The following is a 25528-nucleotide window of genomic DNA, read 5'->3' on the forward strand; positions in this document are numbered from 1 at the left end:
TACAGACAAGGCATACGTAATTCAAGCTTTAGCGTACAGTTGTATGTGTACTGTACAAGTTACAAAAAGCATAATAGTTGCAAGATAAAGCGTACGTACACTCGTGTACGTCGTACATGCAACGGCCATGAAACCGTAACCGTCGTCACTTGAGAATTTTCTGCGCAGGCCGCAAGCCGAAGATCGCGACCGCCGAAGCATGATGGGGGACCCGTTCGACGATGCATGGACGACCTCGAGGTACCCAACGTCATGGAGAGGCGAGGGTGGTGATGGGAAGGAAGCCACGACTACGCGCTCTGGGGCGACCTCGGGGACGTGGGCTTCAGCGGACGCATGAGCGGCTCGATCGGGACGCCCCCGACCGAGGTCCTGGACGAAGCACCGGCGTACGAGCGCGAGCTCCGGGAGCACTACTTGGGCAACGCTTCGCTCGAGACGGAACAGGCGCAGTCGGTGAAGGCGACGATCCAGTTCCTCTTGGGAGGAAGCGCGTCGCCGGTGGGATCGCCGTCGCCACGATCTTCCCGCTCGAGCCCAGTCCAGCCAAAGGAAGAAGAGAACGTTAAGGTTTGCGATACCTTAAGTACATGCGCTCGATCTATGGATTAGGCGCTGGAGGAAGAGAAGTCGTTTTTGGCGGCCGTCGAAACCTTGCGCTTCACAAGGGTGCGGCTGGAGCGGAAGGCCAAGCTCCGCGCCGCTGTACCCCAAGAAAGCCCCGACGACGATGTACGGACGCGGAATGGGCGTGCATCTCGCTTCTACGGCGAATAATGTCTCGTCTCTGTCTTACTATCAAGGAGCTTTCGCCGACACCACCGCGCAAGCCACCGGCGCGAAAGACGACGGCGCGACCGGGCTTGCGTGAAGCTCCGGCTCCATCCACGCGCTACAAGACGCGCGAGCGCTGCACGCGACGGTCTCTCATCGAAAGCTTCGAAACGGACGAAGCCTATGAGCCGCCCATCAAGCACCCACTGCCAGACGTGATGCGTACGGTGAAGAAAGCGCGCTTTTCAAAGTCTCGCGGCTACACGGTCAAGCCGTGCGAGTATCCTGGCTGCGACAAGTGGTCTCGAACCCGCGGTCTTTGCAAGCGCCATGGCGGCGGAAAGCGCTGCCAAGTCAAGGATTGCCCGAAGAGTGACCAAGGAGGAGGTTATTGCATCAAGCATGGCGGAGGTAAGTTAATCGTTGTCTTCCTACAGGGATATTTAGTGTGCACGTAGGGCGACGCTGCTCTGTGTACAAGTGCAAGAACTCGGCGCAGGTGAAAGGCTTGTGCAAGAGTCACGGGGGTACGCACGACTTCGTGCGCCGGCTGTTCTCAGGTTTTTGCCAGGCGTCCGACGCCAATATTGAAGCTCCTTGCGTGCGCCTGGTCCGAATGACGATGCTTGGTTTGCATTGTTTTACGTTGTCCAAGCTACTTTAATTGTTTTCATTGGCGATCGTGACACGCATACGCCGCCATTTGCAGCTTCCTCGGCCCACCAAACAAGCGTACGTCAGTGATGGATCGTACGAGCGACCCGCTCCTCCTCGCCGACGCCCGGGCAAGACGTCATCCGAACCACAGACTTTCCTGAAGTTACGCAACAAAACACTGCACACTGCGCTGGACGCACGACGTCGTCGTCAGCGCCCCAGCGCCGAACAACAAGCGATTGGCTCGACGTTAGCCAATGAGTGTTCGTGAGTCCGGCGCAAGATCTTGCTCACGCCTTCTCCAAGACCGCCAGGCTGAGCGGCAGGCTACTCGGAGAAGAGGCGCGCTGGAAGCAGTATCATGACGATGAGCAGCCGCGGTTCCTCCCACTGTCACTCCGCTGTCTGAGCTGGCACCTGTGCCACTGACCTGCTACTCGGGTTGGTGGCGCCACGGTCGCATTCATCAACTTGCGCGCACGTGATGAGAGCCATCCTCGCGGCCATCGTGGTCTCGGCCTTCGCCCACACCGTCGTAGCTGCAGCCTCGCACACAAGCTCCAGCTCGTCCAGCTCGGACGCCCACGTCATATTGCCGCTCGCCACCCCGCCCATCCTGCGATCCGTGGTACCTGCCAGCACCAACGACCATCAATCGCCGAGCAGCGCCAGCGCATGTACGCACGACCATCGTCCTCGTTGGATGCTAAATCTTCTACATCTGTATAGTGAGCAGCTCCATGGTCGCGCTCTGGATCATCGTTGGCGGCGTGCTTGCCCTCGTCATTGCGTGCGTCTTCTTCGTCGTGAAAGCGTGCGCCAAGCGCCACCAGCCCGTGACCAAGCTCAGCGTCATCGACACGCTGGAGCTGCGGCAGTTTGACCAGCTTGTCGTGCCACTGGGTCCGATGCACCACCACGAGCCTGCGCACGACGAGGTCGCTCGCACCTCGCGCTTCAACTTGCGGCCGCTGCCCTACGACCCGCAGTAGCCCACTGGCAATAGACTGGATGATTGTATGATATACACAATAGAAGATAGAAGAATGAACGCACGGTTGTTGTGCCAATGTACGTACGTTTCGACATACAAATATCAAGTGTAAGCGTACGTTATGGATCGTACGAGCGGCCTTCGATTTCTGTAAAGATACAAGCGACGTGGGTCGAAGCGCTCGAAAGGAGGTCGCCGCCATGTCGTCGGACTGCAGCGTCCCGCTCGAGATGGCCGAGGGCGAGAATGCCGGCGACGTCTTCAACCTGCTCTGGCCAGTCGCCGGCGCGCCCGACATCCGCAACGTGGCCATGAGCATGCTTACGCTCAAGCGCGCGGCCAACGACTGGCCGGCAACCGATGGGTGGCCGTTGGACGTGACATGCGACGAGCCCATGCATGAGGACAGTACAGGTGCCCATCTCCGAGATGCGTGCCCAGTCAAGCTTGTGGATGCATCCACGATCGACCTCAGCGTGCTTTGCAGCCTCTCGCACCTGCGCGACTCGGACGACGGGCTCAACATGTCATCGTCGTCGTCCGAGGACGATGGCTCGCCGCTGCTGTCGGACGACGAAGACGAGAGCGACGCGCCATCGACGCTCCGTGCAAAGCGAGAGCGTACTGACGACGAAGACGACTCGGATTTCATGGCGCGCGTCCAGAAGGTCCGGCGGTCGGCGTCGAAAAGCAGGCGCTTCCGCGCAGTCGACATTCTGCCGTGCAAGCACCCGGGGTGTACCAAAGGCGCCCGATCGCGCGGCCTCTGCAAGCGACACGGCGGCGGGAAGCGGTGTTCGGTCGACGACTGCGCGCGCAGCGACCAAGGCGGCGGCTTTTGCATAAAGCACGGTGGCGGTAGAGCTCTCGACGCTTGTGTTCAATATTGTCTGATACCACGGTCTAGGGCGGCGATGTGCGGTGGAAGACTGCAAAAACTCGTCCCAGTCGCGAGGCCTCTGCAAGCGGCATGGCGGGATTCGCCCGCGTCGGCGCAACCCATCGTGACGACGACCAATGCTTAATTATCGACACCCTGCTCTATTTACCACCTGCACCACCATCATACGTCCTGCACAATCGAGCCTGTCTGTCGCCTTGCGTATTCAGCGACGTCCCACGGCTCTATGGCGGCAAGTCGCTCCGACATCAGACAGTGCGTCGGAATGGCAAGCCCATTGATGATCCCGTAACCGGACAGTATGTGTCGAGCCTCTGCTGCGTTGCTCTGCACCGTACGTTGATCGCCTGCTGCCATCGCCATCCTCTTTGCACGGGTGGCAGGCCTGGCCACTGGCCACTGGGACTGGGTGCAAGCCCAAGGGCGGCGGTGTTAGCTGGTGACGTGGCACTCGGTCGCGGACGAACGTGGCGGCCGCACGCGCTATGTGGCGGAAGCAAACCGAACGGCTAGGATCAAAGAACGATCTTTTGGCGGCGGCGTCGCTCGGACGCGTGGCAGTCCGCATGCTGTGACCAACAGCCCCGTCCTTTTTTCAAGATCGTCTGGGAGGTTCGGTTAGGTGCGCCGTTTAGTCACGCACTTAACCGGTCACTGGAATCTTTTGCAGCGCATACATTGCTTCAGTCAAGTTAAAGTCGGTGAAATTAATGAAACCATAACGGTTATCGAATCCGGATACCGGTTCCCAGTCATTTCCCGGCCCCAGATACGAGTATTATCGGTTTTGCGATGTTGCACGCCAGTCGCCGCCTCCTCCGCGCCCCTGCGCTCGCCCGGACGTTATTTGCGCCGATGGCCGCGCGTGCTCTGCCGACGGCTGCGGCTGACGAGCATGGCTGGGCCAAGTACGGCCTCGGCGCCGTGCTCCTCATGGCCGGCGCGGGCTTGAGCCAAGCCGACAACTGCGGCATCGTCGGCGTCGTGAGCAAGCACCAGGAAGCCAACAGCTTCTTGCTCGAAGGCCTCACGATCCTGCAAAACCGCGGGTACGACTCGGCGGGCATGGCCACGACCAAGCACGACGGCGCGGCGCCGATTGAAGTGACCAAGTTTGCGTCAGTGCAGGGCACGGCCGACTCGATCAACCTCTTGCGCCAGACCAAGGACAAGCACGAAGGCAACACCGTTGGCATTGCGCACACGCGCTGGGCGACGCACGGTACATGACAATGCTGTCAAAAATGGTGATCTCATCATGCGCATGCGTAGGTGGCAAGACGGACGAAAACTCGCACCCGCACATGGACATGAACAAGCGCGTCGCGGTCGTGCACAACGGCACGATCACCAACTACAACGAGATCAAGAACGAGCTCATTGCGGAAGGCGTCACGTTCACGTCGCAGACGGATACGGAGGTCATTGCGCAGCTCATCGGGCACCTCATGGGTGAGGGCGCCGACTCGCTCACGGCGACGCGCCTCGCCCTCGAGCGCCTCGAAGGCACGTGGGGCCTCTGCATCATGGCGCGTGACGAGCCCGGCAAGGTCATTGTCGCGCGCAACGGGTCGCCCTTGTGCATCGGGTACGACATCATCCTTCCTCCTCGTGCGCATGGCCTTATCTCGTCTCTCTGTTCTAGCTACGGCTCCAACTCGATGTACATTGCGTCCGAGACGACGGCCTTCTCGCGCCACACGAAGCGGTTTCTGTCGCTCCAGGACGGCGAGGTCGCGGTCGTCAAGTGCGACTCGGCCGAGCTCAACCCGCAGGACGACAACAACGAAGGCACGCTCCAGCGCTTTCCCACGTCGCGCCTCGGCACGGCCCCGGACGTCAAGGTCCGTCTCTCGCCCGCGCCGTTCCCGCACTGGACGATCCGCGAAATCATCGAGCAGCCCAAGGCGGTCGCGTCGGCGCTTGGCTACGGCGGTCGCGTCTCGGACGACCACGTCTACCTCGGCGGCCTCGAAGCCGAGAAGGACAAGATGCTCAAGATCAAGCATCTCCTGATCTCGGCGTGCGGCACGTCGCTGAACGCGGCGAAGTACGGCGCCAAGCTCATGCGCACACTCGGTTCGTTCGACACGGTGTCGACCGAGGACGCGGCCGAGACGACCAACGAACGCCTTCCTCGCCACGAAGGCGGCATCCTCGTCGTGTCGCAGTCGGGCGAGACCAAGGACGTCCACCGCGTCTTGCAGCTCCAGCATGCGCAGGACCTCCCCATGTTCTCGGTGGTCAACGCTGTCGGGTCGCTCATTGCGCGGACGACGCGCTGCGGCGTGTACCTCAACGCCGGTCGCGAGAACGCCGTCGCGAGCACGAAGGCGTTCGTGACGCAGGTCACGGTCCTCGGTCTCATTGCCGCGTGGTTTGCGCAGAACCGGGTCGAGGTCAACCGCACCAAGCTCGACGAGCTCATCCAGTCGCTCCACCGCCTCCCGATCACGATCGGCATGGCGCTCCGGACGCGTGCGATTTGCGCCGACATTGCCGACAAGCTCATGCCGTCCGAGCACCTCTTCGTGCTCGGGAAGGGCTACGCCGAGCCGATCGCGTACGAAGGCGCGCTCAAGATCAAGGAGATCACGTATCTGCATGCCGAGGGCTACTCGGGCGGCGCGCTCAAGCACGGGCCGTTCGCGCTCATCGAAGGCAAGGAAGGCCAGTTTGGCCCGACGCCCATCATCCTCATCGTGCTCGACGACGAGCACGGGCAGCTCATGAAGACGGCGGCCGAGGAGGTGCGGGCGCGTGGTGCGTACACGATCATCATCACCGACAACCCGGCCATGTGCGACGGCCTCGCCGACGCCGTGATCCCAATCCCGAACAACGGCCCGATGACCGCGCTCCTGGCGAGCGTGCCGCTGCAGCTCATTGCGTACGAGCTCGCGGTCAAGCGCGGGATCAACCCCGACGTCCCGCGCAACCTCGCCAAGGCCGTCACGGTCGACTAAACCGTCGCATATTGTAGTAAGAATATGACGTTGTGTGCATCCCACTCCTCGAAGCGTCGTGCATGTAGCCGGATAAAAAGGCTGTACGAGGTTAGGTTTCTCTTTTGGTTACCAGAGTTGTACAAGTGACAAGGGTTATTACTCGTGGAGGGACTTGGTCGACTTGGCCTTGGCGCTGCGCTGCGAGTCGACGAGGACACGGACGACCTCGGCGACGTTCTCGGGCGACGGCGTCGGGTACGACCAAAAGCCACCGGCGACGCGCTTGGGCGGCTCAACCCCCGGTTGCGACGTGTCGGCAAGCCGCCGGAAGAGGTATGCTCGAAACGAGAGACACTACGTGGTAGGCTTCCTCCTGGGACGAGCAGTAGCGTCACGTACATCATCGCGCTCTTTGGTCATCTTGGTGAGCGCTGTGCGCAACGCAGTGGCCTACAGCATAGCCGTCTACCGTAGGTCCGACAGCGTCGAACGTACGCTGCGCAGGTGGCTCTCAGCGTCGGTCTGCGCCCGTTTCTACGGCCATTCATAGAGGAATGTCGACCAGGAGACAGCGTACGAGCTCGATGGCGGCTAGCTTTTGGTGGGCGTCGGCGGTTTGGTGGAGCTGCGTGAGCTTGGCCTCGAGCTACCTTGCGAGTCCACGACGCTGTTGCGTCACGACGGTCCTACCTCTTTGACGCAACCTTCGACGCGGGTCCGTGCGCTCTCTTCGAGCTCGAGGCTTGCTTGCACCTTTTGGTGCTGTCGCTCCGACTCGGCGAGGAGGTCGGTGAGTTGCTGGAGCGCAAACTTCGACTGCGCACCTTCCCGCTACGTATATATATATATATATAAACGACGGGGCGGGACGCCGACGACGCAAACCTTGAGCTGGTTGTGCAGCTCGGTGACCGTAATGTCGAGGTCCTACGCCACTTCGATTCCCTTCAAACTTGGTGGTGTCTCGTACACGAAGCTTTTGCTGCATGGCGGCGGCTTCCACACGGCCCTGGTCGAGTGTTCGCTCCCGCGCTTGCAACTACAGTCGCGATCGTAGCGGGAAAGACTGGGAAGACTCTACCTTGCCAATCGTATGCCGCAGCGTCGCCTGCGTCTTGGCGAGCTCCAAGCTCAGCTCTGCCTCGCGCGGTCGGCGGCAGAACCGACACACGTGTCCATTGGCGCTGTCGCCGATCGGTGCGTTGTCGTCGCCCTCGAGCTGGTCGGGTGCTGGCGTCAAGCGACTGCCGGTGGACGCGCGACGGCTGCCGGTGGTCGCATTTGGGCGCTCGACCGGCGCTTGGTCGCTTGCATCGGTGGCGCTTGTCTCTCGGCGGGCGTACTGGATAAAGTGGGCGCCCAGCAGCACGGGCGACGTGATGCGCTTGGCAGTCGACGCAACTGAAAACACAAATTCGAGGCGCATGGCTTCGACTTGAACTGTTTGTTGCAGGTGTGAAAACACCTGCATCGTCACCGCCTGGAGCGTCGACTCGATCTACAAGCTGCCACGTCATCCCTTTATACAATACGAAAAGGACAGACCTCGGGTGTCGTCGCTTGGGTCAGTACGGTGCTATTGTCCAGCGACGACGCGTAGGGGGCCGCCGTAATCGAGATGCCACCCGCGATTTTTGCTCGGCGGGTCTCGCCCTCGGCGTGTAGCTCGGCGAAATAGCGAAGCCCGTCGTGGGGCACGGTGTACGCCTGGAGGCAGTACGCGCCGTCGTTAAATTGGCGCGGGCCGGGCAACCGCGCCACCGGGGCAAACATGTCGGCCTCCCGCGCGCACAGCGACCGAACGTACGTGTCCAGCTGCGTCTCGTCCAAGAGGCGCAAGGTGTCCTCGCAGACGACGGCGACGTGGACGTCGCCCGACGCGTCGGCCAGTTCCTGCGTCAACAATGGTTTAGCTGCAGATATATCGCGAGACGACACCTGGAGTTTGAGCTCAAACAAGAGCAAATTTGTGTTTTGAATCGGCTTCTTTCGCTGGATCAACGACGACTTGTGCGAGCAAAAGAGCCATTCGACGAGGACGCCTTCGTCGTCCAACAGCGCCGTGTCGGGGATCGTCACCCCGCGCGCACCGTGCAACTGCGATAGCACAAAGTGTGTCGCGGCCCGGCGGCCGTCCGCCGAGTGCACATCCACGAGGCTGTGGGTCACCATGCGTGGTGACGCGCACGGTTATAGACGTGCAAAGATAGACTACACCACATGTCGTATGCCGGTCGAGGTGACCGCCGACACCGCGTCTGGGCTCACTCCAGTCGTCGGGACGCTACTACAGTGCGACCGTTGACGACTGCTAGTTTGGTGCTCGACTGATGCTAGGAAGAAATCGCTGTTCCATTTCTACCTAACTGCGAGCCCTTGGCCATTTCCCAGAGTCTGCAACGCTCATGACAATAACCATAGCCGTGTGTATTATCGGGGCTTGACGTCGAACGCAACGACCACGTGGCTTCGATCGTCGAGGCCCGCGTCCATCAGGAGCGCCTTGTCCTCGAGGGCTTTCCCGTGAAAATACACAAGGAGCATGTCGGGCTGAACGTCCTGCCCGCGCAAGTCGAGGTGCTTGGTTTCAAGCGTCGGTCGCGCCGAGAGCTTCTTGGCGATCGCGACCTTGAGGTCCCGCACGGACCGCGCGACGCTCATGCGAAACGTGAGCGAGAGGCCGTTGGGAAAGTGGCACGTGATGGGCGCGCGGTGGTCGTCGTCGGGCAGCGCGAGCGCCGACGGCTACAGTGATATGTGTTGAAATCGCTCCACGTTCTATGTGCCTACCGTCGCCTCGGCGGGCTCGGCGGACCCGCGGCGAAAGTAGTCTGGCGTCGCCACGCGGAGCGGAAATTGATTACTGCCGTCGCTTGTGTCGAGCACGGCGTGCAAGTGCGCCTTGATCATGCTCATCTTGTACGCCGCGTCCGGCTGCTTCTTGACCCACTCGAACGGATCAAAGCTGGGCTCGCGCGGCCCGGGAGCCTTGGGTCCCCCACTGCGGTCGCCCGAAACCACGGGCGTCGCCAGGATCGTTTTGGCAGCGCGCGTTTGCTACCAAGCGCATCCTAACAAATCCATCCAGCGGACGCATGTACCCGCTGCAGACGCTCGCGATAGATCTCGTCGGTCGGCACGCGGTCCGGGTTGGGCATCCACTGCGGCTCACGATGCAACGACGAGTGGAAGCCGACAATCATGCGCGACGGCTCGACGTCCAGTGGCTTGGACAACGGGCGCGGGTCGTACGTGGCGGCGCTCACGTGCTCGGGCGTTGCACTCGATGCATTCGACGGGCGCTCGGCGTGCGGAAATGAAAACCCAATCGCTGGCAGCGAGCCCACCGACGGCTCGTGGATGATCATTTCTCGGACGCCGTGTCGGCGCCGGGGCGGCAACGGCGAGATCACCGGCGTCGTTGCAGGTGTCGTTGCCGACGGTGGTCCCTTGCGACGAACCGGACTCGCCTTTGCGAGGCTGGGGTAGACACACGTACGCTCGCTCTCACGGCCGAGGCGGTACGTCTCTTTCGAGACCATGTGGTCGGGTGTGAAGTGAACCTCCCGCGCAGGGCCCGAGCGCAGCAATGGTACGTGCGGCGCAGCCAGGCGTGGTTTCGGGTCGTACGCGCCTGGCCCGGGCCCGACAAACTAGGCGATTTTAGATACCTCGGTGCGAGACGAAGAAGGTATCGTACCTGAGACGACGTTTGCACCGCGTTCCGGACGTAGTCGTCGGGCAGATGCAAGGACGTAGCGACGTCGGCCTCGGTGACGCTCCACTCGAGCCGAGCTTCGATGCGCATGAGCGCTCGAAACACGTCTTGCGACAGGATATGGCGCCGGTCCACGTCCATCGCGCTCGATGAGGTCGTATATGGTTGTAAATTTAGGTTGGCGCATGGAAACGGCAGACGCCCGGCGGTATGACGTCCCCGGCGAACTCGCGGCCGAGTTTACGCCCAACGAAGCGGACGAGGTGCGTCTTGTGGACTCAAGTGCAACGGTTTGCGACGTAACCTGTAGCTCTCGGCGCTCTTCGAGTCGGCGGACGCCGATGGCAGCGGCGCGATCGATGAAGCCGAGTTCAAAAAGCTCCTGGTGCGCATGGACATTCAGGTTCCGGACGAAGAAGCCGACAAGCTGGTGATGGCCGCGGACACGAGTGGCAACGGCCTCGTCGAGTGGAATGAATTTGTGCTCGTACGTTGCATTTGCCAAGGCAAGCACGACGACGATCGTGGCGGTAGATGGTGCTGCAAGCACGGCGCGGCGACGGGCGGTTCGCCAAGCTCAAGAGTTTAGCCGACGCGCTCCAGATGACGCCCATCAACCTTCTCCAAGCCGAAGCCGGTACGACCATATTCTCCTTCGTGTCTCGAAGTTGGATTCGGCGTAGACAAATTTCAAATGACAGTCACCTACCAGCTCTTGGAAGAGCGGAAGGCCACCAAGTACAACCCCAAGACGTACCTCGTGTCGGTCAGTATCGCCGCGCCGCACGATGGCGGGTCGCTCGAAGTCTACGAGACGATTGGGTTTTCGACGCGCGAAGCCAAATTCAAGGCAGCCGAGCTCGCTCTAGTCAAGATGCGCAAGATGAAGCCTGGGTACGAGTTCCCCCTCGGCACGATTCCCGACAAATGGGATGCGTGGGCCTTTGCCAACCTCGCGCGCCGCGTCAAGCCGACGACAGTAGCTCCGTCATTGCGTCCATATTATTCGTAACGAGAGATTCTGTCGCTAGGTATTGACGACGTTGGTGCAGAAAGGGTTTGCACCGGCGACCAATTTGGCCTTTATGAAGCGGCTTTCGGTGCGGCTCTCGTCCCGGCGACTGGCCAAAATGTCACCGATGGTGCTCACGTCCACCGGCGGCCTTCCGTCGGCTTGGCGTCGGTGGATCGACGACCAGCTCGCACGCGGCATGGACGGCCGTCTCGTGCTCTCCGAGCTCCAAGCGTATGGCTTTGACGAGGCGCGGGATCTGCACACGACGCAGATGCTGCAGCGGCGCCCGCTGGCCGACGTCAGCTACGACTTTTGGTCGTGTCTCCACGGGGGGGACCTTTGCGAGGTACCGACAACCCGTCCATTCTAGTGGGTATCGACACGCAGTGTAGGTGCAACTGTTTGTTGCGGCCGGTCATGACGTGAACCAAGATCGTCTCGACCGCCGGTGCCAAATCGCCTTCACACCGCTGCAATTCGCTGCCAAGCACGGTTACGACGACATTGCGCGCTTCTTGCTCCAACACGTACTTGTCTATAGTACTCTCTAGTATGTGTACACGTTGTCGGATGTAATAGGGCGCGCAGGTGAATGCGGCCAACAGCTTTCGCCGGACGCCGTTGATGTTTGCTGCGCGCCACGGTCACCCCAAAGTACATCCATAGCGTTCATCGTACAGGGAATGACCGATCCACGTATTCTAGATGGTGCAGCTGCTCCTTGACGCCGGCGCCTCGATCGTCGCCAAAGACAACCTTGAAAACACGCCATTACACCTCGCAGCGGTCGCAGGCTGCGCACAGGTACACCTTTTGCAATAGTCCAACACACCAATCGTGCTCTATCTGATTCTAGTCGACACGCGCCATTTTGACAGCCGAAGCCGCGTACATGCGGGCGTGCATCGTCAACACCAACGCTTCTCTGTGCTTTCTGGACGAAGGCCACGCGTTCCGGCGGGAACTCGCGGCACTCTACGACGTGATGATGGAGAAGAAGCTGCCGCGGAACGTCCACCGGCGCTTTGAGCAGGCGTGGATCCCAGACGCGGTGGATTGCGCGTACGAGGTAGCGCCGTCCCCTCACAGCGTCGCCGCAGCTCGTAATTGGTGTTGGTATAGCGCTTGTTCCACGCCAAAAAGCTCCCCGTTCTCAAGCCGTCGCGTGCTGTGATCGACCGCGTCTTGCAGCGGTACCGGTACCTTCAAGACCAGTGCCCGGATGCCCTTGACGAGGTCGAGCGCCAGCGGGTCGAGGACGCCCGCGCCCACGGCGTGCACAACGCAACCCACCTTCAGGTACCCACCTCGTCGTCTCCACGGTGGGATTAAGACAAACGGCAGATCTACTTGGAGGCCATGTTCAAGGAGGCGTATAAGAATGCACCCAACCGCCAAGGCCGGACTGCGCTGCACTTGGCGTGCGACGAGAACCTTGTGTGCAGCCACGAGGTACTTGTCCAAAAAGCGATTTTGAAATACAGTTGGCAATAGGCCGTGCTGCGGGTTCTGCTGAACACGTTTGGGTGCGACCCCAGCATTCGCGACCACCTTGGGATCGCACCGCTCGACGTTTTGATACACCGCAAAGGGCGACCGGGGAGCCCCCCCGAAGACAAAATATTCGAATCCAAAGTTCGAAGCGACCGCGCGGCGCGCCTGCAACACAACCAGACGCGGCGTCGGAACGAGCGCGACACGCACCGCCGGGGCTTTTTCGAGTCGCAGCTGCTTCAGCTGCTACCGATGCACCCGGTACGATCAAGATGACTACCTTCCAGTGTGAAAATGCGATAGGAAACCAACGAGATTGATCTGAGCGCGGCCAAAGAGCGCAGTCGTGTGACGCGTGAACTCGCCGGGTGGCGGGTGCGTATCGTGAAAGCGTCGCTAGTCGTAACGACGTTCTATGTAGGAATACTTGGACCTTTCGAGCAACAACTCGTTCTACGAGCATCCCGAGTCAGGGCACCTCACCCTCGAGATGCCCGACGCGATCAAACAGTCGATCGCGAAAACCCTGCAGTGGTACACCCGCCGCTCCAACGGACGTATTTTGGAAAAACGAGGTTGCTCCAACTACCGTATGTACACCACGGGAGCGACTGCGTGCTAGACGGCTGGACAATGCACCGCGACCGACGGCGCGCGCGCGTCTTCTTCTTCAACCAAGCCACAGGAACGTACCAGTGGCACCAACCCGATCGCGTCGACGGCTGGGTCAATACACCGCCGACGATGCAAACCAAGTCCCTCGACGAGAGCGACGAGAGTGACGACGACGACGTGGCCGAGTTATTGCAGAAAGAGCGGCTGCAAGATGTATCGCAAAAGCTCTTGCGCCGCCTTGGCAGCGTATGTACTTCCGTCGTATTGTTATTCTCATAAACGGCCTAGTGGGAAGAACATCTCGACAGCGCGACGGGCGGTCGCGTCTACTGTCACTTGGCGACGGGTCGACTAACGCGCGAAAAGCCGGACGAAGTGCTCCACGAAGAGCTCAAGCGCCAGGCCTACACGCTCTTGATCCAGTCGGCGCAATATATGGACAATGTTTGTCCATATTCCACTGTGGCCCACGTTGTGTAACAAAACCGCTAGGTCGGCGCGTGGGACAAGTACTACGACGAGACGACCAAGCACGTCTTTTACTATAACCACGGGACGGGTGAAGGCCGGCACGAGTCAGAAGGCAACGAAGCGGCGTGGCGCGGGGTAGGGTTGGCAGAGGGCCTTTATTTTCGATAGCGTCTTGATACTAGGAGGCCCAAGATCCCGCCGCGACTGCGAAACAAACACGGCGACTTCGAGACGACGAGCTCGCGAAACGCAAGGAGCAGGCCGAGTGGGCCGAAGCATTGCAGCGGGTCCACCGACGCGACATCCACGCGACCGTACAGCGCATCGTGCCGCTGGACGAGCACGCACGCCGGTTACAGCGTCTCAGCGCGGCCATCGTGGACTCGTCAGTGCGAATATGTAACATCCGTGTTGAACTATACTTTTAGGATCCACAACACGTACGCGACGCACTCGGTGGGGTACCGCGACGCCCGCATCGAGTCGGAGCTGCGAACGCTGCACAAAGCGTGGACGCTCGGGCTCTTTGTCAGTCAAAACCTCGAGTTGCCGGTCGTGATGACGGGAACCCGCGAGATTGTGATGGCCATCCAAGCCGACGAAGACGAGAGTGCTGCTATCGAAGACCAGGATCGCCACCCAAGTCTCTCGGAGCGTCGCCGCGTCGAGCGTCTTGTCGAAGCGGCCATTGCGCGCCTGGACGCTCATTGTGGCCTTTGTCTCTGGGGCTGCCATACGTGGCTGCGTCTCGGACTCGAGTTGGAAGCGCACGAATACGACGACTGCCGACACCGGTGCGTAACGACGCTTCGCAAATGCAGGTCTGATGGACGTAGACTCATGCTGTGCCGACTCGGCTGCACGGTTGTGCACGAAGCGCACGAGTGGACCGCGCCCCATGGTGTCGTGACCGAGATGGTGTGGCACGAGGCCGACGAATGCGACACGCGGCTCGTGCGCTGTCCATTGGAGTGCGGTATGTGGGTCGGCTTGGACCAGCTTGAGCTGCATACGACCGAGAAATGCGTGCGTCGCCCCGTCTCAGACCTCACGTGCCGACTCGGCTGCGGCAAGGTACTTGGCGCAACGTCCTGCATATCTATGGAGCTTTGTGTAGCATTTTGACGGCGCCAACAACCAGATCTTGGAGCTCGAGCAAGAACGAGCGTGGCACGAGGCAGAGCACTGTTCCTTGCGCATTGTCAAGTGTGCGTGGCCAGAGTGCCACGAGACGATGCTCGCAAAAGACCGCAAACTCCACCGACGCACGCACCTCTGCGGTACAACTCACGCTCTTGATTTATAAAGCTGATGCTATCTTAGCCTCGGGCATAACCACGTTCAAGTCCGCCGGCGCGTTTGACTTTGTCGTGCCGAAAGAGGTCAAGCACATCAAAATCCAAGCGTGGGGCGGCGGTGGCGGCAGCGGACTTTTGCATGGCTTCAAGAGCGGCTACGGCGGCGGCGGCGCCTTTGTCGAAGGCATTCTCCCCGTCTTCCCCGGCGAGGTTGTCGTATGAACCATGACTGCGTGCATGATGACGTTGGTGGTAGACGCTCTTGCTTGTCGTGGGCGGAGGCGGCCAAGGTGGCGTGTTTGGTGAAACCGCGCCGAGTGACACGGAGAGTGGACTGCCGCTTCTGACGCGCGTACGTCAACTCTTTCAACAATCATGTCTGTGAAGCAAGCCTTGATATATGCGCTTTTGTAGGCCGGCGAGGCGACGGGCGGGACCCCCGGCGGCGGCGCAGGCTACAGCGGCAACAACGAATGGGCGTGCGGGGGTGGCGGAGGCTACTCGAGCGTGACACGCAAGGGCCCTCATGGCCTCGTTCAACTACTAATTGCTGGTGGCGGAGGCGGTGGTGGCTGTCGTGACGGTCTTGGTGGCGGTGGCTTGCACGCCGAAGACCGCGGTGAGAAGAGTGACGTCCGCAACGGCCGTCTCGGCTCACAGACGCGCGGTGGCGCTGCCGGTATTCACCCTATTTTTCATGTATTTTGCGACAAGATTGTCCATTTTAGGTCGGAGCAGCAAGGAGAACGTCGCGTGTGCGTTCCCAGCCAGTGACGGCAGTGCGTACCAAGGCGGGCACGGCGCCGAGTTTGGCGGCGGCGGGGGTGGCGGCTTCTTTGGCGGTGGCGGCGGCGGCTTCTCCCCTGGTATCGTCGGGGGCGGCGGCGGCGGCTCCTCGAACGTTGAGAAGACGAGCTTCACCAGCATCCTCGTCGAGCGCTCGTACAAGCGCGTACCCGGTGGCCGTGAGAAACACCCACCAGCAGCAGAGCAGGGTGGCATTGCCGGCGAAGGCGGCGCAGGTGGGTAGCATGCATGCTTGCATTATCGCACATGGTTTGCACTAGGCGTATTGACGCAAACTTGCGCGGGCAACGACGGCTGCATTCGCATTGCGATTCCAGGCTTTTACAGCGACATGGACTTTGACACGGAAGACGACCGCATGCGACTCGAGCCAGCCCCGTGATGCCATGGTAGGTGCCTACGACTAAGGGACTAGTACAGCAGGAATCGAAACGCCATAGTGTTGAGTTGACGATCTGTGGGAGCATCATTTGATACTGGGGTTAGGGCTGCGGTTAGGGTTCATGCAGTGGTTGACTGAGAGCGTTCGCACAAGCTACAAAGTGCAGTCTAACCGAGCCAGTGCTCCATTCATCCTCCTTCTCACAAAGCGTCTCAGCGCCAACGGACGCGCCAACTTACTGCCACCTTGCGTCTTCCTTCACAGCGCAATCGCTAACCGAATCCAACCGGATGCTGGTTAAGTGCGGTTGTTTTAGCCACTCTGTAAGTACGAATATCGTACTTACGAATTGAATTTGGCGCCGCTTCAAGATCGCAAGTCGCATGGACACCGTGCTCGTGGCCGCGGAAGAGCTCTACCTCCTCAACCAGCGCTTCACGTTGGCGCGCGTCCAGCGCGTCTACGAGATGTATCGGCGCTACGTCAACCCACACGTGACGGACGGCGGCTACGCACTCACGCTGGACGAGGTGCTCTTCGTGCTCGAGATCCCTTCCGACGACGACGAGGTCGAGGTCCGCGCCTTCTTTGAGCGCATGATGGAGCGCAGCACGACCGAGGCGCGCGATGCGATGGACATGCTTGAGTTTCTCGTTGCGTTCACGCTGCTAAGCCGCGGAACTCTCCGCGCCAAGGCCCACTTCCTCTTTGTCCTTTTCGACTTTGACGTCGAGGACGAGATCGACCAAGAAGAGCTTAGCCTTCTCATGACGCTTGCGACGAGCGGCTTGCACAAGCTAGGGCTTGTAGAGGAATTGCCGACGTTCGACGCCATCACGCAGATGAGTGCCGATGGCTTTGCCCGCCACGGCGTCGCTGCTGGTGCCAAAATGAACTTCAACCAGTTCCTGGACTGGGCGACGTTCCACGCCGACCCGCAGTCGCTTCTGCAGCGATTCACGTACGGTATTCACTGTCTCACGATCATCAATATGCTTTTGATTAGATGTGCGCTCCGACTGCACCATCTAGTGCACGGCTTGAGCCGCCTCGCCCACCGACAAGTGGACCCGTACTACCGGTACCAGTTGGCGCTGCAGACGCCGTCGCCGCCCCTTGACGCTGTCCGCGTGCTCTGCGGCCCGATCGTCGGCCAGGTACGCGGTAGCGTCAGACAGTGCTGAGCGAGCGACAGGTGTCGGATACGACCATCGACGTCCTGTACGAGTTTTCGACGGCGGCCACCGGTGGGTCTTCCTTGAGCTGCATCGACTTTGTGAGAGCCATCTGTGGCTAGTTACCTTTTACGCCTTTGAAGACAAAGCCGTCGTCGACCCTCATTGCCCGCCAACCGACACGGCGTCCCGCAGGTTGCGTCTTGCAGAGTCTCATGTCCTCACTGTCGCGGAGCATGAGCCTGTGCTGGTGGCGTTCACAGCGCTCACGCCCGGCGCCACGTACTTGATCGGGCTCACAGGCGTTGCAACCGGCGATGCCAACACACGAACTGCCCGCGTCGCGACGCAGCCGCCCACTGTAACTACACTGCGTATCACAGTGCTCAATCACTTGGGGCCAACGCTGCTGCCGTCCCACGATGCTCTCTCGATGGCGACGGCCAGCGAGCTCTCGGCGGCCACGACGTCGCCCCGGCTAATGCTTCACTGGCACTTTGGTAAACTCAACATCATCGTTGGCTGCACGAACGAAGGGTGTAGGTACCTTCTCGCCCGAAATGATCCTGCACGCCCTCGACCTCCTCGACCTCCAAAATGTACACATTTCAGAGCTTTGGCGGTTGGTGCCAAATACGTTAACGTGTAGTTGGCGTCCGTCCAAAGCACGACGGACGCGATCCAGTGCCATTGTCGTCAGGTGTGGGCACCCCTCGACGACGTTGCCTCAACCGCTTCAAACCTCGTTCTCACTGGATGGAAGGATGCCCTCTACGGCGGCTTTGACGACTCGCATATGTCACAGCTCAAGACACTGCCACAAGCCTCCCGTACTTGGCTCGAGACCTGCGTTCAGGCTATGTGGACGAGATATGTCACCGCACTCTATCCGCCGACGACAGAGTCTTCGAACGACGAGCTCGCACTGTACCGTCGCGGCCCCATCGCGCTGATATACGTACCGCCGACACTTACCAGCACCGACACCCTTCAGCACCTTTTACGTGCCACGACATCGTCGGTTTGCGTGGTGCTAACGACATCGCCGCTGTTCCCTCTGGAGGAAGCGCCGCAACACCCTGCGTCGACCAGTCGTCATCTTGGCGCCTTGTCGTCCTGGCTTCTTCAAGGTTCCTCAAGGCGGCTCGTATTGCTGGCGCCCACCCACGGCGCGGGGGCAACATCGACCGTTCATGTCAAGGGAACATCCTACTCGTTTCAGCAGCTATTATGCGGTGCACTGCGACAACGGCGGCCACTCGGACAGCTTATGGACGGGTACCCAGCGTACGACGTCAACAAGTATACTGTCGAGCACACGTCGTCCCACTGGGAGACACATTTCGGGCAGCTGGAAGTCCAAGTAGATGTACGTGGTCCGTTCATTGGGCAGTATACCGGATGCTGGTTGTAGGCAACGGTCGACGTTGCTGCACACTGCATTGCGACTGCGCGGTGGGCTATATCACCGCGAATCGTGGTACTTGTCACCATGTTTGCGTGCGCCACGGCTCCCTGTCTTGGCTTAGGTAGGTCCCGTTGTCGGGCTCGTCACGGCGCGGAGCGCCCAGCTTTTGATTGAGCTTGACGCCGACGCGGTGGTTCTTGGCGAGGCCATCGACATTGTGACGCAGGCGCGGTGCGTAGCGTTGGTTTCCGAGCTTCCTCATTCACGCTAGGTACGTCTGCCGCGAACGACTCTATCGCGCCGAGCCCGCGGTGTTGACGTTTGACCATCTGCAGCCGCAACGGCGGTATCGTGTGACACTGCAGGCAAGAACGTGCCGCCTCGCCTGTTGTCACGAAGTGTAGGGGCTGCGCTGCGCATCGCCCATCTATGTTCAGACGCCGCACGAGCGAGCGCCGTCATTGCACGTCACGTGGGTGGGCGGGGACGATGCCTTTGAGAACCGGGCCTTCCAGCCGGTGGATTCGTTTTGGCCCGATTACCGCGAAAGCATGACGTTGTGGCCGACCACGGACATTACGGTGCTCCTCCATCGAACGTCGCTGAGCCTCGCGTCGATATGCGCAGCGATGGCACACTGGCGTGGCGCGCCGACGACGGCCGAAAGCGTCGTCAAGCAGTTGTTTCGAGCGACATTTGTCACGCAGTGGAATGCGCAAGACAACGCGGCTGTCTTGGCGCATGGCAGCCACTGTTTTTTAGGGACCGGCTACGACTGGAGTGCTGTCAACGAGCCGATCAGCCGCGACGTGGTCGTGTGGGCGCGCCAAGTCGCCTTTGCCTACCAGCGCCACGGTCTCTGGCCGACGCTCGACCCGTTGCGCCGGTATGGCTACCACTGCCAAGACGGCATCGGGTTCTTGCACCTCGATGTGCTCGAGCATTGTTTGGCGAATGCCGACATCTACCTTCAAAATGTACGCAATTGTCGATGGCATCATCCAACTCAATTCGACTAGACGCCCGAGTTTTTGAGTCCCACTCAATGGCAGCTCGTTGAATGTGTGCTCACGCAGGTTGTGGGCCTCTGCTGCACCGTCATTTCATGCAGCTCGCCGATCGTGTGGCATCAACATCGCCACGAGGTGCCTTCTTCTCGCTACCTCGGGCTCGAGTGGGTTCTCTACCCAACCGAGCAACAGCGGCTATTGACCCTGGCTTTTGCATGGAAAGCAGCGGTAGATAACCTGTTGTGCTCACGAACGGGGATCATGCGTTCACTGTAGGTGCCGGGGCGCGACCTCATCTTTGTCTGTGCGGGGCCTCAAAGTGCGACGACCACGCTCGTACACGCAGGCGTCTCGGTGACGCAAGTTGTCGTCGGTCCTGTCGCTTGCGTAGTCGAGGACCTTCCAACGCTGCCCAATACGACGGGCGCGCTCTGCGACGGCACAGTGGCCTTTACTCACGTCTTTGGCGCGTCACCCGAGTATGCGAGCACGATCTTGACGCCGCATGCGACGCAAGCGCGGTGGCGACTCCACCGACATCAGCTGGCGCAGCCCAACGCCAAGGTGATGTCCTCGATCCTACCGTCATCTTGTAAATGGCGCGTGTAGATTCTTGTCGGCCCCGTGCTCGGCAAACTCACACCGACATCAATTCGAATCCTCATCGAAGTCGACCGGGATGTTGAAGCGTGCGTCTGCGTGTGCACCACACCACTCGCGACCGACCGGTACGCCACACAAGTACACATGTGTCAAGTTGAACCAAACTAGCATCACGGCGACGTGTGCGCTTCGAGCCTACACCCCGCTCGCCTTTTCGCTCGTGGAGCTCACACCCGCGACCGAGTACATTGTCACGTTCGAGGTACTTGCTACGGGTTCTTTGGTCGTGCGGTGACCAGGGTTAGGGTATCGCACCAGCGTCGGTCGTGACCCGCTTCACGACGCCTGCCACGACGCCATATGCCTTTTCGATGCTCGCCGTCCACGACACCAACTGGCAAACCGTGTTGACGCGGTCGGCGGCTAGCACGGCAATGTTGTCGACATCATCATGGGCAGACATCTTGCGCAGTCGGTCCATCAACGCTACAGAGGCGGCGGCGACGGCCCATACCAACGGCGACATCCTCGGCGTCGACGGCGCCACCAACCTCTGGCAGCGCGCCGACGTCGACCATACATCGGCGCCGCTTCGAAAGCCGATCGTACTTGTACACAACGGCGGCCACGTCAACTTGCGCGCCGCCTTTAGCGATGCTGAAGTAACGACTATCGGTCTTGGATGCAATCACACAAAAGTGGTTTGTAGTTGGCGACCATTGTCATGCGGCTTGTGGCGATGGACGAAGCGCACTGGGCGTCGGTGCTCCCCGAGGTACGCGGTCCGTCGTGACTCGGTTCATTTGCTTTTTGTAGCTTCAGCACGCGATGCAAGAAGCCTACCGCGTCCAGTGGAACATTCCGCCGTTTCGAGACGCTCTGCGCAACTGCAGCAATGTCATGCTCTTTGACGAGATGGATTTGTACTTTCGCTTGTCGGTGATCGAAGGGCGGCTCGACGAGACGCTGGACGCAGCCAAGGCGGCGCGGGTCGGCTCGCACTTGAACATGCAGTGCTGATAGGGAGCGTAGGTGCTTCAGCTGCTCCGGGACACTGCGTACAACGTCTGGCTGCTCTACGCCAACCAGCTGGCAACAGACGTCAACCCACCCGAGTCGCTCACAGCAACACGGACTTCCATGTTTGCCAGCTACGGCCAGTGTACACTCGTCGTGCTCAACCAGCACGCCACACCCAAGGAGGCTACAGCGGCAGCTCCAGTCCCCAAGTCGAGTGACATTGACCTCTCCAAGGTGACGCAAACCAATAACTTGCTGCCGCCTGGCGCGTGGCTGACGCTGGACGACGCGCTCCTCTACGCCAAGCAAGGCTGCAAGGTGCTTCTCGTGGTTCTCGCTTTTGACGCGCTTGAAGTTGCGCTCAATCCCCTCTACCTTGTCGGTGTCAACCGGCTGTTTGAGAAGCTCTTTGAGTGGAAGAACCAGGCGCCAGGAGCCGACCGCGAGCTACACCTCGTGACGCTGGGCCCTGCGCTCACAACGTACCTCGTCACTGACCAGCGGAGCCAAGGTGTTTGTGGGTTGCAACAGCTCGCGTCGATCTCTACGCCGACACGCGCGTCGTCGACGCCGCTGTACCCACCGAGCGGCGCCATCACCAAGAGGTTTCTGTATGCCAAGCAAGGTACATCTACTCACTAGTTGAACCTACGTATACGAGTGGTGGTAGGCAATGACGCCGCGGACGCGACCCAGAGCTTTGTGTCGTTTGCGTATTTTTCAGACCTGGATCGTGTCCAGTGTCACATGCAGCCTGTCGTTGAGCCCTACAACATCCCGTGCAAAGCGCTGGTGCGTCTCTGCTCTCTATCGATCGAGTCATGGACCACTCACGACGGCCGTAGCTCGGGCCTGTTCTCGGTCGGCTCCGTGTGGTCCAAGACCGCGAGACCGACAAGTACTCTGTGACAGCGATGCTGCTCCTCGAAGTCAATGCCGCCCGCGCCATTACGTGCATTGTCCTCGACATTCTCTCGGGCGACGAGTACGAGCACGCTCGTTTCCGGTACCGACCAACTACCGTTGTGTAGGCAGCGGGTGACGCAAGAGCTACAGGCGTACACGCCCTCGGTCTTTCTCTTGGCGACCCTCGACGTCGATCGGCGCTACACCTACCGTTTTGAAGTACGTTGTTCAAATGTTGCGTTTGGTAAGCTCCTAGGGGTAGGGTCTCGACGACGAGACGCGATGTGGGACGTTTCACACCCCGTCCGAGCACACTAGTGTCCTCAACATGGTTGCTGTGAGTTCAAATCTCATCCAGTTTCGGGATCCGGCCGTCGTGAACTCGTGGGACCTGCTCTTGCAACGGTAGACAGTGGGAACACGATGTATTCTCATTAACTCTAGGCTTCGTGTGCCGTGGCACGGTCTCGATGTGCTGCTGCACGTTGGCGGCCAAGTGCCACTTCAAGAAGCCGCCGCCGAGTGTACCCACTGGCTCCAAGACGAGTGCGACCGTACGATCCAGAGCCGATACCCTTATGACAGGCGCGGCTGTAGGACGCCCCATGGACACATTAGCGCAGGTGGTGGCGACACTGCGTCCGCGATTGCGCCGTCGGTTCCAGCAAGAGTACTGGGCAGCGTGGAACGTGCCGCACTTCCGCCACGTCCTTGCGTGCATTAGCAACTGGATGGTCCGCGGGCAAGCCGACGTGGCGACGACGTACGGCCGGTCGCCCGACTTGCTGCTCAAAGAAGATATGAGCCTGCGAACGCTCGAAATCTTGAGCTACATCCACGAGATCGCCATGGACGTGTGGCGAGCGTACCAAGGTGCTTTGGGCTGGGGCCCCGACGCCTCGGACGCGGACGAACCACAAGGGAGTATCGCCGAGTCCCATGTGACGACGCCGGACCTTCCGCTCTATTATGCGCTTCGGCTCGAGCACATTGGTGTGTTTGTGTTTGACCTGCGAAGCACGCGTGTTGGTGATGTCATTTCGTGCAACGGACGCCTCTCGACGCCACTGCCACCGACGGTACGCGCCACCATCGACGACCGGCTACCACGTACTAGGGAGTAGGCGCGACCGACGATTAGCGAGGCCCAGTGGCTGGCCTTTGAGGTACAGATTTGCAATGATGTTACCTTGCTCTCGGTCGACAATACATAGACCTTGCTTCGAAAGAAGAGCGTCCGGGCGTTGATCCTCGTCATGGAGTTTCCGCTGCTGCTGACGACCCCGAAGAGTGCGCCATTGACAGCCGCCCGGCCGCTGTTGTACAACGCGCTGGACCTGCAGGCGCACTGGGTGGCATGTCCGTCGCAGCTGGGCCAGCTCCTTTCGCTGCTCTTCAAGTGGAAGGAGAAGATCGACGGTCGGGACGTGGCAGTGCTCAGTGGCAACATGGGCTTTGGTCTCGAGACGACAATCAAAGACAAAACCTCGACGTTTGAGCTGCACAACTACACGACCGGACCGATCACATCGACGGTGCAGCCGTTCCCGTTTACGGATCGTGGTACGTTTGAGAAACGTTTTGAGTTTGAGCAGCGCTTTGTGTCGCCGCTGCCGAACTACGTGCTCTTGGAAGTGGCCATTGAGTCGCACGTGGTCGACGCGGCCGTGACGCTGACGTACGCGTCGTTGATCGGTGACGTGCTCGATTCGGCCAACGCGAGGGTGCTGCATGCGCCGACGCGCCTCCGTCGACGTCCGCCGTGGTGGCGCCGCTACTGCCTCCAGGACGAGCGAGCGTTCTGGACCACGATCGTCGTCAACAGCGTCGAGAGCCAATCCATCCTTGCCACGTACCTTGCCGACGACAAGGCGTACCTCAATGCGACCAAGCGCTGGTACACCAAGTACAACTTTGTCGATACCACGCGCCTCGCCGACCTCCAGAGCAGCTCCACCAGCGTACGTTGTCCAATTTTATAGACAATATTGTCCATACGAGCGTATGTAGCCCGAGACGCTGCTCGCGAGCTTGCACGACGTCGCCAAAGATATGTGGGCAACGTTCCCTCCCGCCATCAAAGCCGTAGCCACCGATGACCTTTCCTGTTCGCTGATACCGCGTGGGCTGCCGTAGACGGTCGCCGTGCTCAGCGATGTGTTTGTGGTCGATCTCGCTCTCGAACAACTCCAGCTCGACCTCAGGTGCGTCGACTTCAACCTGCAGCCCCTTGTACAAAGTCGCGCGTAGCGGTCCCATTGACGTCGAGAGGTTCCGCGCCATTTGCACGGGGCTTGCCAAAGGCGCGTGCGCGCTCAAGGCGGCGGCGACGTTGGCGGCCGAAGACGCAGCGATTGCATACGAGGCCGACCGGTTGGCCAAGCTCGAGCAGCAACGGACGTCGGCGGCAGCGACCGAAAAGGCGGCCGCCGATGCGGCCGCGGACGCCGTTGCGATGGCGGCGCTGCAGAAAGCCAACCTCCTCGAGTACGCCCAAGAAATGAACAAGCGCGAGAAGGACCGGCTGGAGAAGGAGGCGGCCGACAAGGCGACGGCCAAAGCCGCCAAGCGCGCCGCCCGCGAAGCCGAGAAGCTCCATCACCACGACGACGACGTGGCGCTGCACAAGGAGAAGAAGGCGCTTGCAGCGCTCAAGGGTCGGCTCGAGACGCACTACGCATCGTTGGGGCAGACGCCCGAGTACGAAGCCATGGAGATCGAGTGTGGCCGGCGGACGCGCGAAGTGCATTTGCTGCAGCAGCGACGGGACGAGTCCAAGGCCCGCGATGCCAAGACCAAGACCAAGCCAACTGCAGAGACGAAGGGATCGACGTAGACGCATTATCTATCTCGCCTGCTCGTTGTGGAGCGCTTCGCACTCGTCAATCCAGTCGGTGTACACGTCAATGGGTTCGCTCAAATCTAAGGGCGCATGAGATGGCAGGATGGCAGCCAGAACGTACAATTGATGTTGGTCTGGAACGACTCGCTGCAGACGCGGCAAGAGAGATGGCCAATGTTGCGGTCGCGGTCCCTACATGGCGTTAGCAGCGGCAAAAGGACGGTGGGCCGTACATCTTGCACTCGACGCTCTCGTCATGCGAGCAGAACGGGCACTTGAAGACGCGGCTCACGACCTGCTTCTTGCGCGTCACGATCTTCTTGGTCGACTTCTTGCGGCGGCCCATGCTGGCTTCTTCTCGGTGGTGGACAACGGGCCGACAACTGGAACGAATTGCCGGATAGACCGGATATACAGTGCTGTTTGCGCCGTATATAGTGTGATATCGGACCCGCGCCATTTTAGAAGATGTGCGAAATTGCACACTGGT

General features: G+C 60.3%; 9 protein-coding genes across 9 annotated transcripts; 6 read left to right on the top strand and 3 right to left on the bottom strand.

Annotated features, from left to right (window-relative positions):
- Positions 1-159: 159 nt before the first annotated feature.
- Positions 160-1629, top strand: SDRG_00171 (hypothetical protein). Its single transcript, XM_008605637.1, has 6 exons — positions 160-240; positions 285-570; positions 613-732; positions 804-1185; positions 1233-1301; positions 1346-1629. Exons 1-6 carry the CDS (start codon positions 200-202, stop codon positions 1363-1365), a joined length of 918 nt encoding a protein of 305 aa, XP_008603859.1. The 5' UTR covers positions 160-199; the 3' UTR covers positions 1366-1629.
- A 542-nt stretch (positions 1630-2171) lies between these two features.
- On the top strand, positions 2172-2423 carry SDRG_00172 (hypothetical protein; the record flags this gene model as incomplete). Its single annotated transcript, XM_008605638.1, has 1 exon — positions 2172-2423. One exon carries the CDS (start codon positions 2172-2174, stop codon positions 2421-2423), a length of 252 nt encoding a protein of 83 aa, XP_008603860.1.
- Positions 2424-2587: 164 nt separating this feature from the next.
- Positions 2588-3639, top strand: SDRG_00173 (hypothetical protein). Its single transcript, XM_008605639.1, has 2 exons — positions 2588-3283; positions 3333-3639. The coding sequence occupies exons 1-2, from the start codon at positions 2626-2628 to the stop codon at positions 3431-3433; spliced, it is 759 nt and encodes a 252-aa protein (XP_008603861.1). The 5' UTR covers positions 2588-2625; the 3' UTR covers positions 3434-3639.
- Positions 3640-4108: 469 nt separating this feature from the next.
- SDRG_00174 (glutamine-fructose-6-phosphate transaminase (isomerizing)) lies at positions 4109-6336 on the top strand. The gene is made up of 3 exons (XM_008605640.1): positions 4109-4548; positions 4599-4914; positions 4972-6336. The coding sequence occupies exons 1-3, from the start codon at positions 4119-4121 to the stop codon at positions 6290-6292; spliced, it is 2067 nt and encodes a 688-aa protein (XP_008603862.1). The 5' UTR covers positions 4109-4118; the 3' UTR covers positions 6293-6336.
- A 94-nt stretch (positions 6337-6430) lies between these two features.
- Positions 6431-8473, bottom strand: SDRG_00175 (hypothetical protein; the record flags this gene model as incomplete). Its single annotated transcript, XM_008605641.1, has 10 exons — positions 8213-8473; positions 7820-8167; positions 7356-7772; positions 7245-7313; positions 7160-7201; positions 6965-7105; positions 6852-6920; positions 6770-6808; positions 6674-6724; positions 6431-6628 (listed from the first exon to the last, which is right to left on the bottom strand). Exons 1-10 carry the CDS (start codon positions 8444-8446, stop codon positions 6431-6433), a joined length of 1608 nt encoding a protein of 535 aa, XP_008603863.1. The 5' UTR covers positions 8447-8473.
- Positions 8474-8680: 207 nt separating this feature from the next.
- SDRG_00176 (hypothetical protein) lies at positions 8681-10151 on the bottom strand. Its single transcript, XM_008605642.1, has 4 exons — positions 9975-10151; positions 9376-9927; positions 9065-9331; positions 8681-9019 (listed from the first exon to the last, which is right to left on the bottom strand). Exons 1-4 carry the CDS (start codon positions 10131-10133, stop codon positions 8705-8707), a joined length of 1293 nt encoding a protein of 430 aa, XP_008603864.1. The 5' UTR covers positions 10134-10151; the 3' UTR covers positions 8681-8704.
- Positions 10152-10177: 26 nt separating this feature from the next.
- SDRG_00177 (hypothetical protein) lies at positions 10178-16080 on the top strand (the record flags this gene model as incomplete). Its single annotated transcript, XM_008605643.1, has 26 exons — positions 10178-10255; positions 10303-10479; positions 10527-10629; positions 10715-10971; positions 11024-11353; positions 11400-11534; positions 11587-11661; positions 11713-11811; positions 11864-12076; positions 12130-12306; positions 12352-12459; positions 12502-12762; positions 12805-12876; positions 12923-13058; positions 13124-13362; positions 13405-13560; positions 13609-13722; positions 13770-13972; positions 14016-14381; positions 14424-14661; positions 14705-14867; positions 14911-15095; positions 15142-15237; positions 15300-15564; positions 15614-15907; positions 15953-16080. The coding sequence occupies 26 exons, from the start codon at positions 10178-10180 to the stop codon at positions 16072-16074; spliced, it is 4662 nt and encodes a 1553-aa protein (XP_008603865.1). The 3' UTR covers positions 16075-16080.
- Positions 16081-16433: 353 nt separating this feature from the next.
- SDRG_00178 (hypothetical protein) lies at positions 16434-25103 on the top strand. Its single transcript, XM_008605644.1, has 29 exons — positions 16434-17035; positions 17081-17231; positions 17270-17321; positions 17372-17749; positions 17793-17848; positions 17899-18618; positions 18664-18729; positions 18779-18888; positions 18929-19022; positions 19062-19634; positions 19677-19895; positions 19944-20231; positions 20277-20395; positions 20439-20532; positions 20576-20932; positions 20980-21045; positions 21087-21260; positions 21303-21915; positions 21961-22082; positions 22136-22275; positions 22322-22415; positions 22459-22601; positions 22641-22750; positions 22794-23275; positions 23321-23362; positions 23411-24157; positions 24207-24281; positions 24333-24400; positions 24447-25103. Exons 1-29 carry the CDS (start codon positions 16458-16460, stop codon positions 25030-25032), a joined length of 7317 nt encoding a protein of 2438 aa, XP_008603866.1. The 5' UTR covers positions 16434-16457; the 3' UTR covers positions 25033-25103.
- On the bottom strand, positions 25042-25384 carry SDRG_00179 (hypothetical protein; the record flags this gene model as incomplete). The annotated part of the gene is made up of 3 exons (XM_008605645.1): positions 25042-25118; positions 25160-25230; positions 25272-25384. 3 exons carry the CDS (start codon positions 25382-25384, stop codon positions 25042-25044), a joined length of 261 nt encoding a protein of 86 aa, XP_008603867.1.
- Positions 25385-25528: the final 144 nt, after the last annotated feature.

The sequence above is a fragment of the Saprolegnia diclina genome, assembly GCF_000281045.1.
Source record: "Saprolegnia diclina VS20 unplaced genomic scaffold supercont1.1, whole genome shotgun sequence".
NCBI classification, from domain to species: Eukaryota; Oomycota; class Saprolegniomycetes; order Saprolegniales; family Saprolegniaceae; genus Saprolegnia; species Saprolegnia diclina.

Bases quoted from the DNA above. Each gene is read 5' to 3' on its own strand.
- SDRG_00171 (XM_008605637.1), top strand. From the start codon at position 200: ATGATGGGGGACCCGTTCGACGATGCATGGACGACCTCGAG. The intron at 241-284 runs GTACCCAACGTC...ATGGGAAGGAAG, and splicing joins GATGCATGGACGACCTCGAG to CCACGACTACGCGCTCTGGG. The intron at 733-803 runs GTACGGACGCGG...CTTACTATCAAG, and splicing joins AAGAAAGCCCCGACGACGAT to GAGCTTTCGCCGACACCACC.
- SDRG_00173 (XM_008605639.1), top strand. From the start codon at position 2,626: ATGTCGTCGGACTGCAGCGTCCCGCTCGAGATGGCCGAGGGCGAGAAT. The intron at 3,284-3,332 runs GTAGAGCTCTCG...ACCACGGTCTAG, and splicing joins TTGCATAAAGCACGGTGGCG to GGCGGCGATGTGCGGTGGAA.
- SDRG_00174 (XM_008605640.1), top strand. From the start codon at position 4,119: ATGTTGCACGCCAGTCGCCGCCTCCTCCGCGCCCCTGCGCTCGCCCGG. The intron at 4,549-4,598 runs GTACATGACAAT...GCGCATGCGTAG, and splicing joins CACGCGCTGGGCGACGCACG to GTGGCAAGACGGACGAAAAC. The intron at 4,915-4,971 runs GTACGACATCAT...TCTCTGTTCTAG, and splicing joins GGGTCGCCCTTGTGCATCGG to CTACGGCTCCAACTCGATGT.
- SDRG_00176 (XM_008605642.1), bottom strand. From the start codon at position 10,133: ATGGACGTGGACCGGCGCCATATCCTGTCGCAAGACGTGTTTCGAGCG. The intron at 9,928-9,974 runs GTACGATACCTT...AAAATCGCCTAG, and splicing joins CGGTGCAAACGTCGTCTCAG to TTTGTCGGGCCCGGGCCAGG. The intron at 9,332-9,375 runs GTACATGCGTCC...TGCGCTTGGTAG, and splicing joins ATCGCGAGCGTCTGCAGCGG to CAAACGCGCGCTGCCAAAAC.
- SDRG_00178 (XM_008605644.1), top strand. From the start codon at position 16,458: ATGGACACCGTGCTCGTGGCCGCGGAAGAGCTCTACCTCCTCAACCAG. The intron at 19,635-19,676 runs GTACGCAATTGT...CAATTCGACTAG, and splicing joins CCGACATCTACCTTCAAAAT to ACGCCCGAGTTTTTGAGTCC. The intron at 22,083-22,135 runs GTGCGTCTCTGC...CGACGGCCGTAG, and splicing joins ACATCCCGTGCAAAGCGCTG to CTCGGGCCTGTTCTCGGTCG.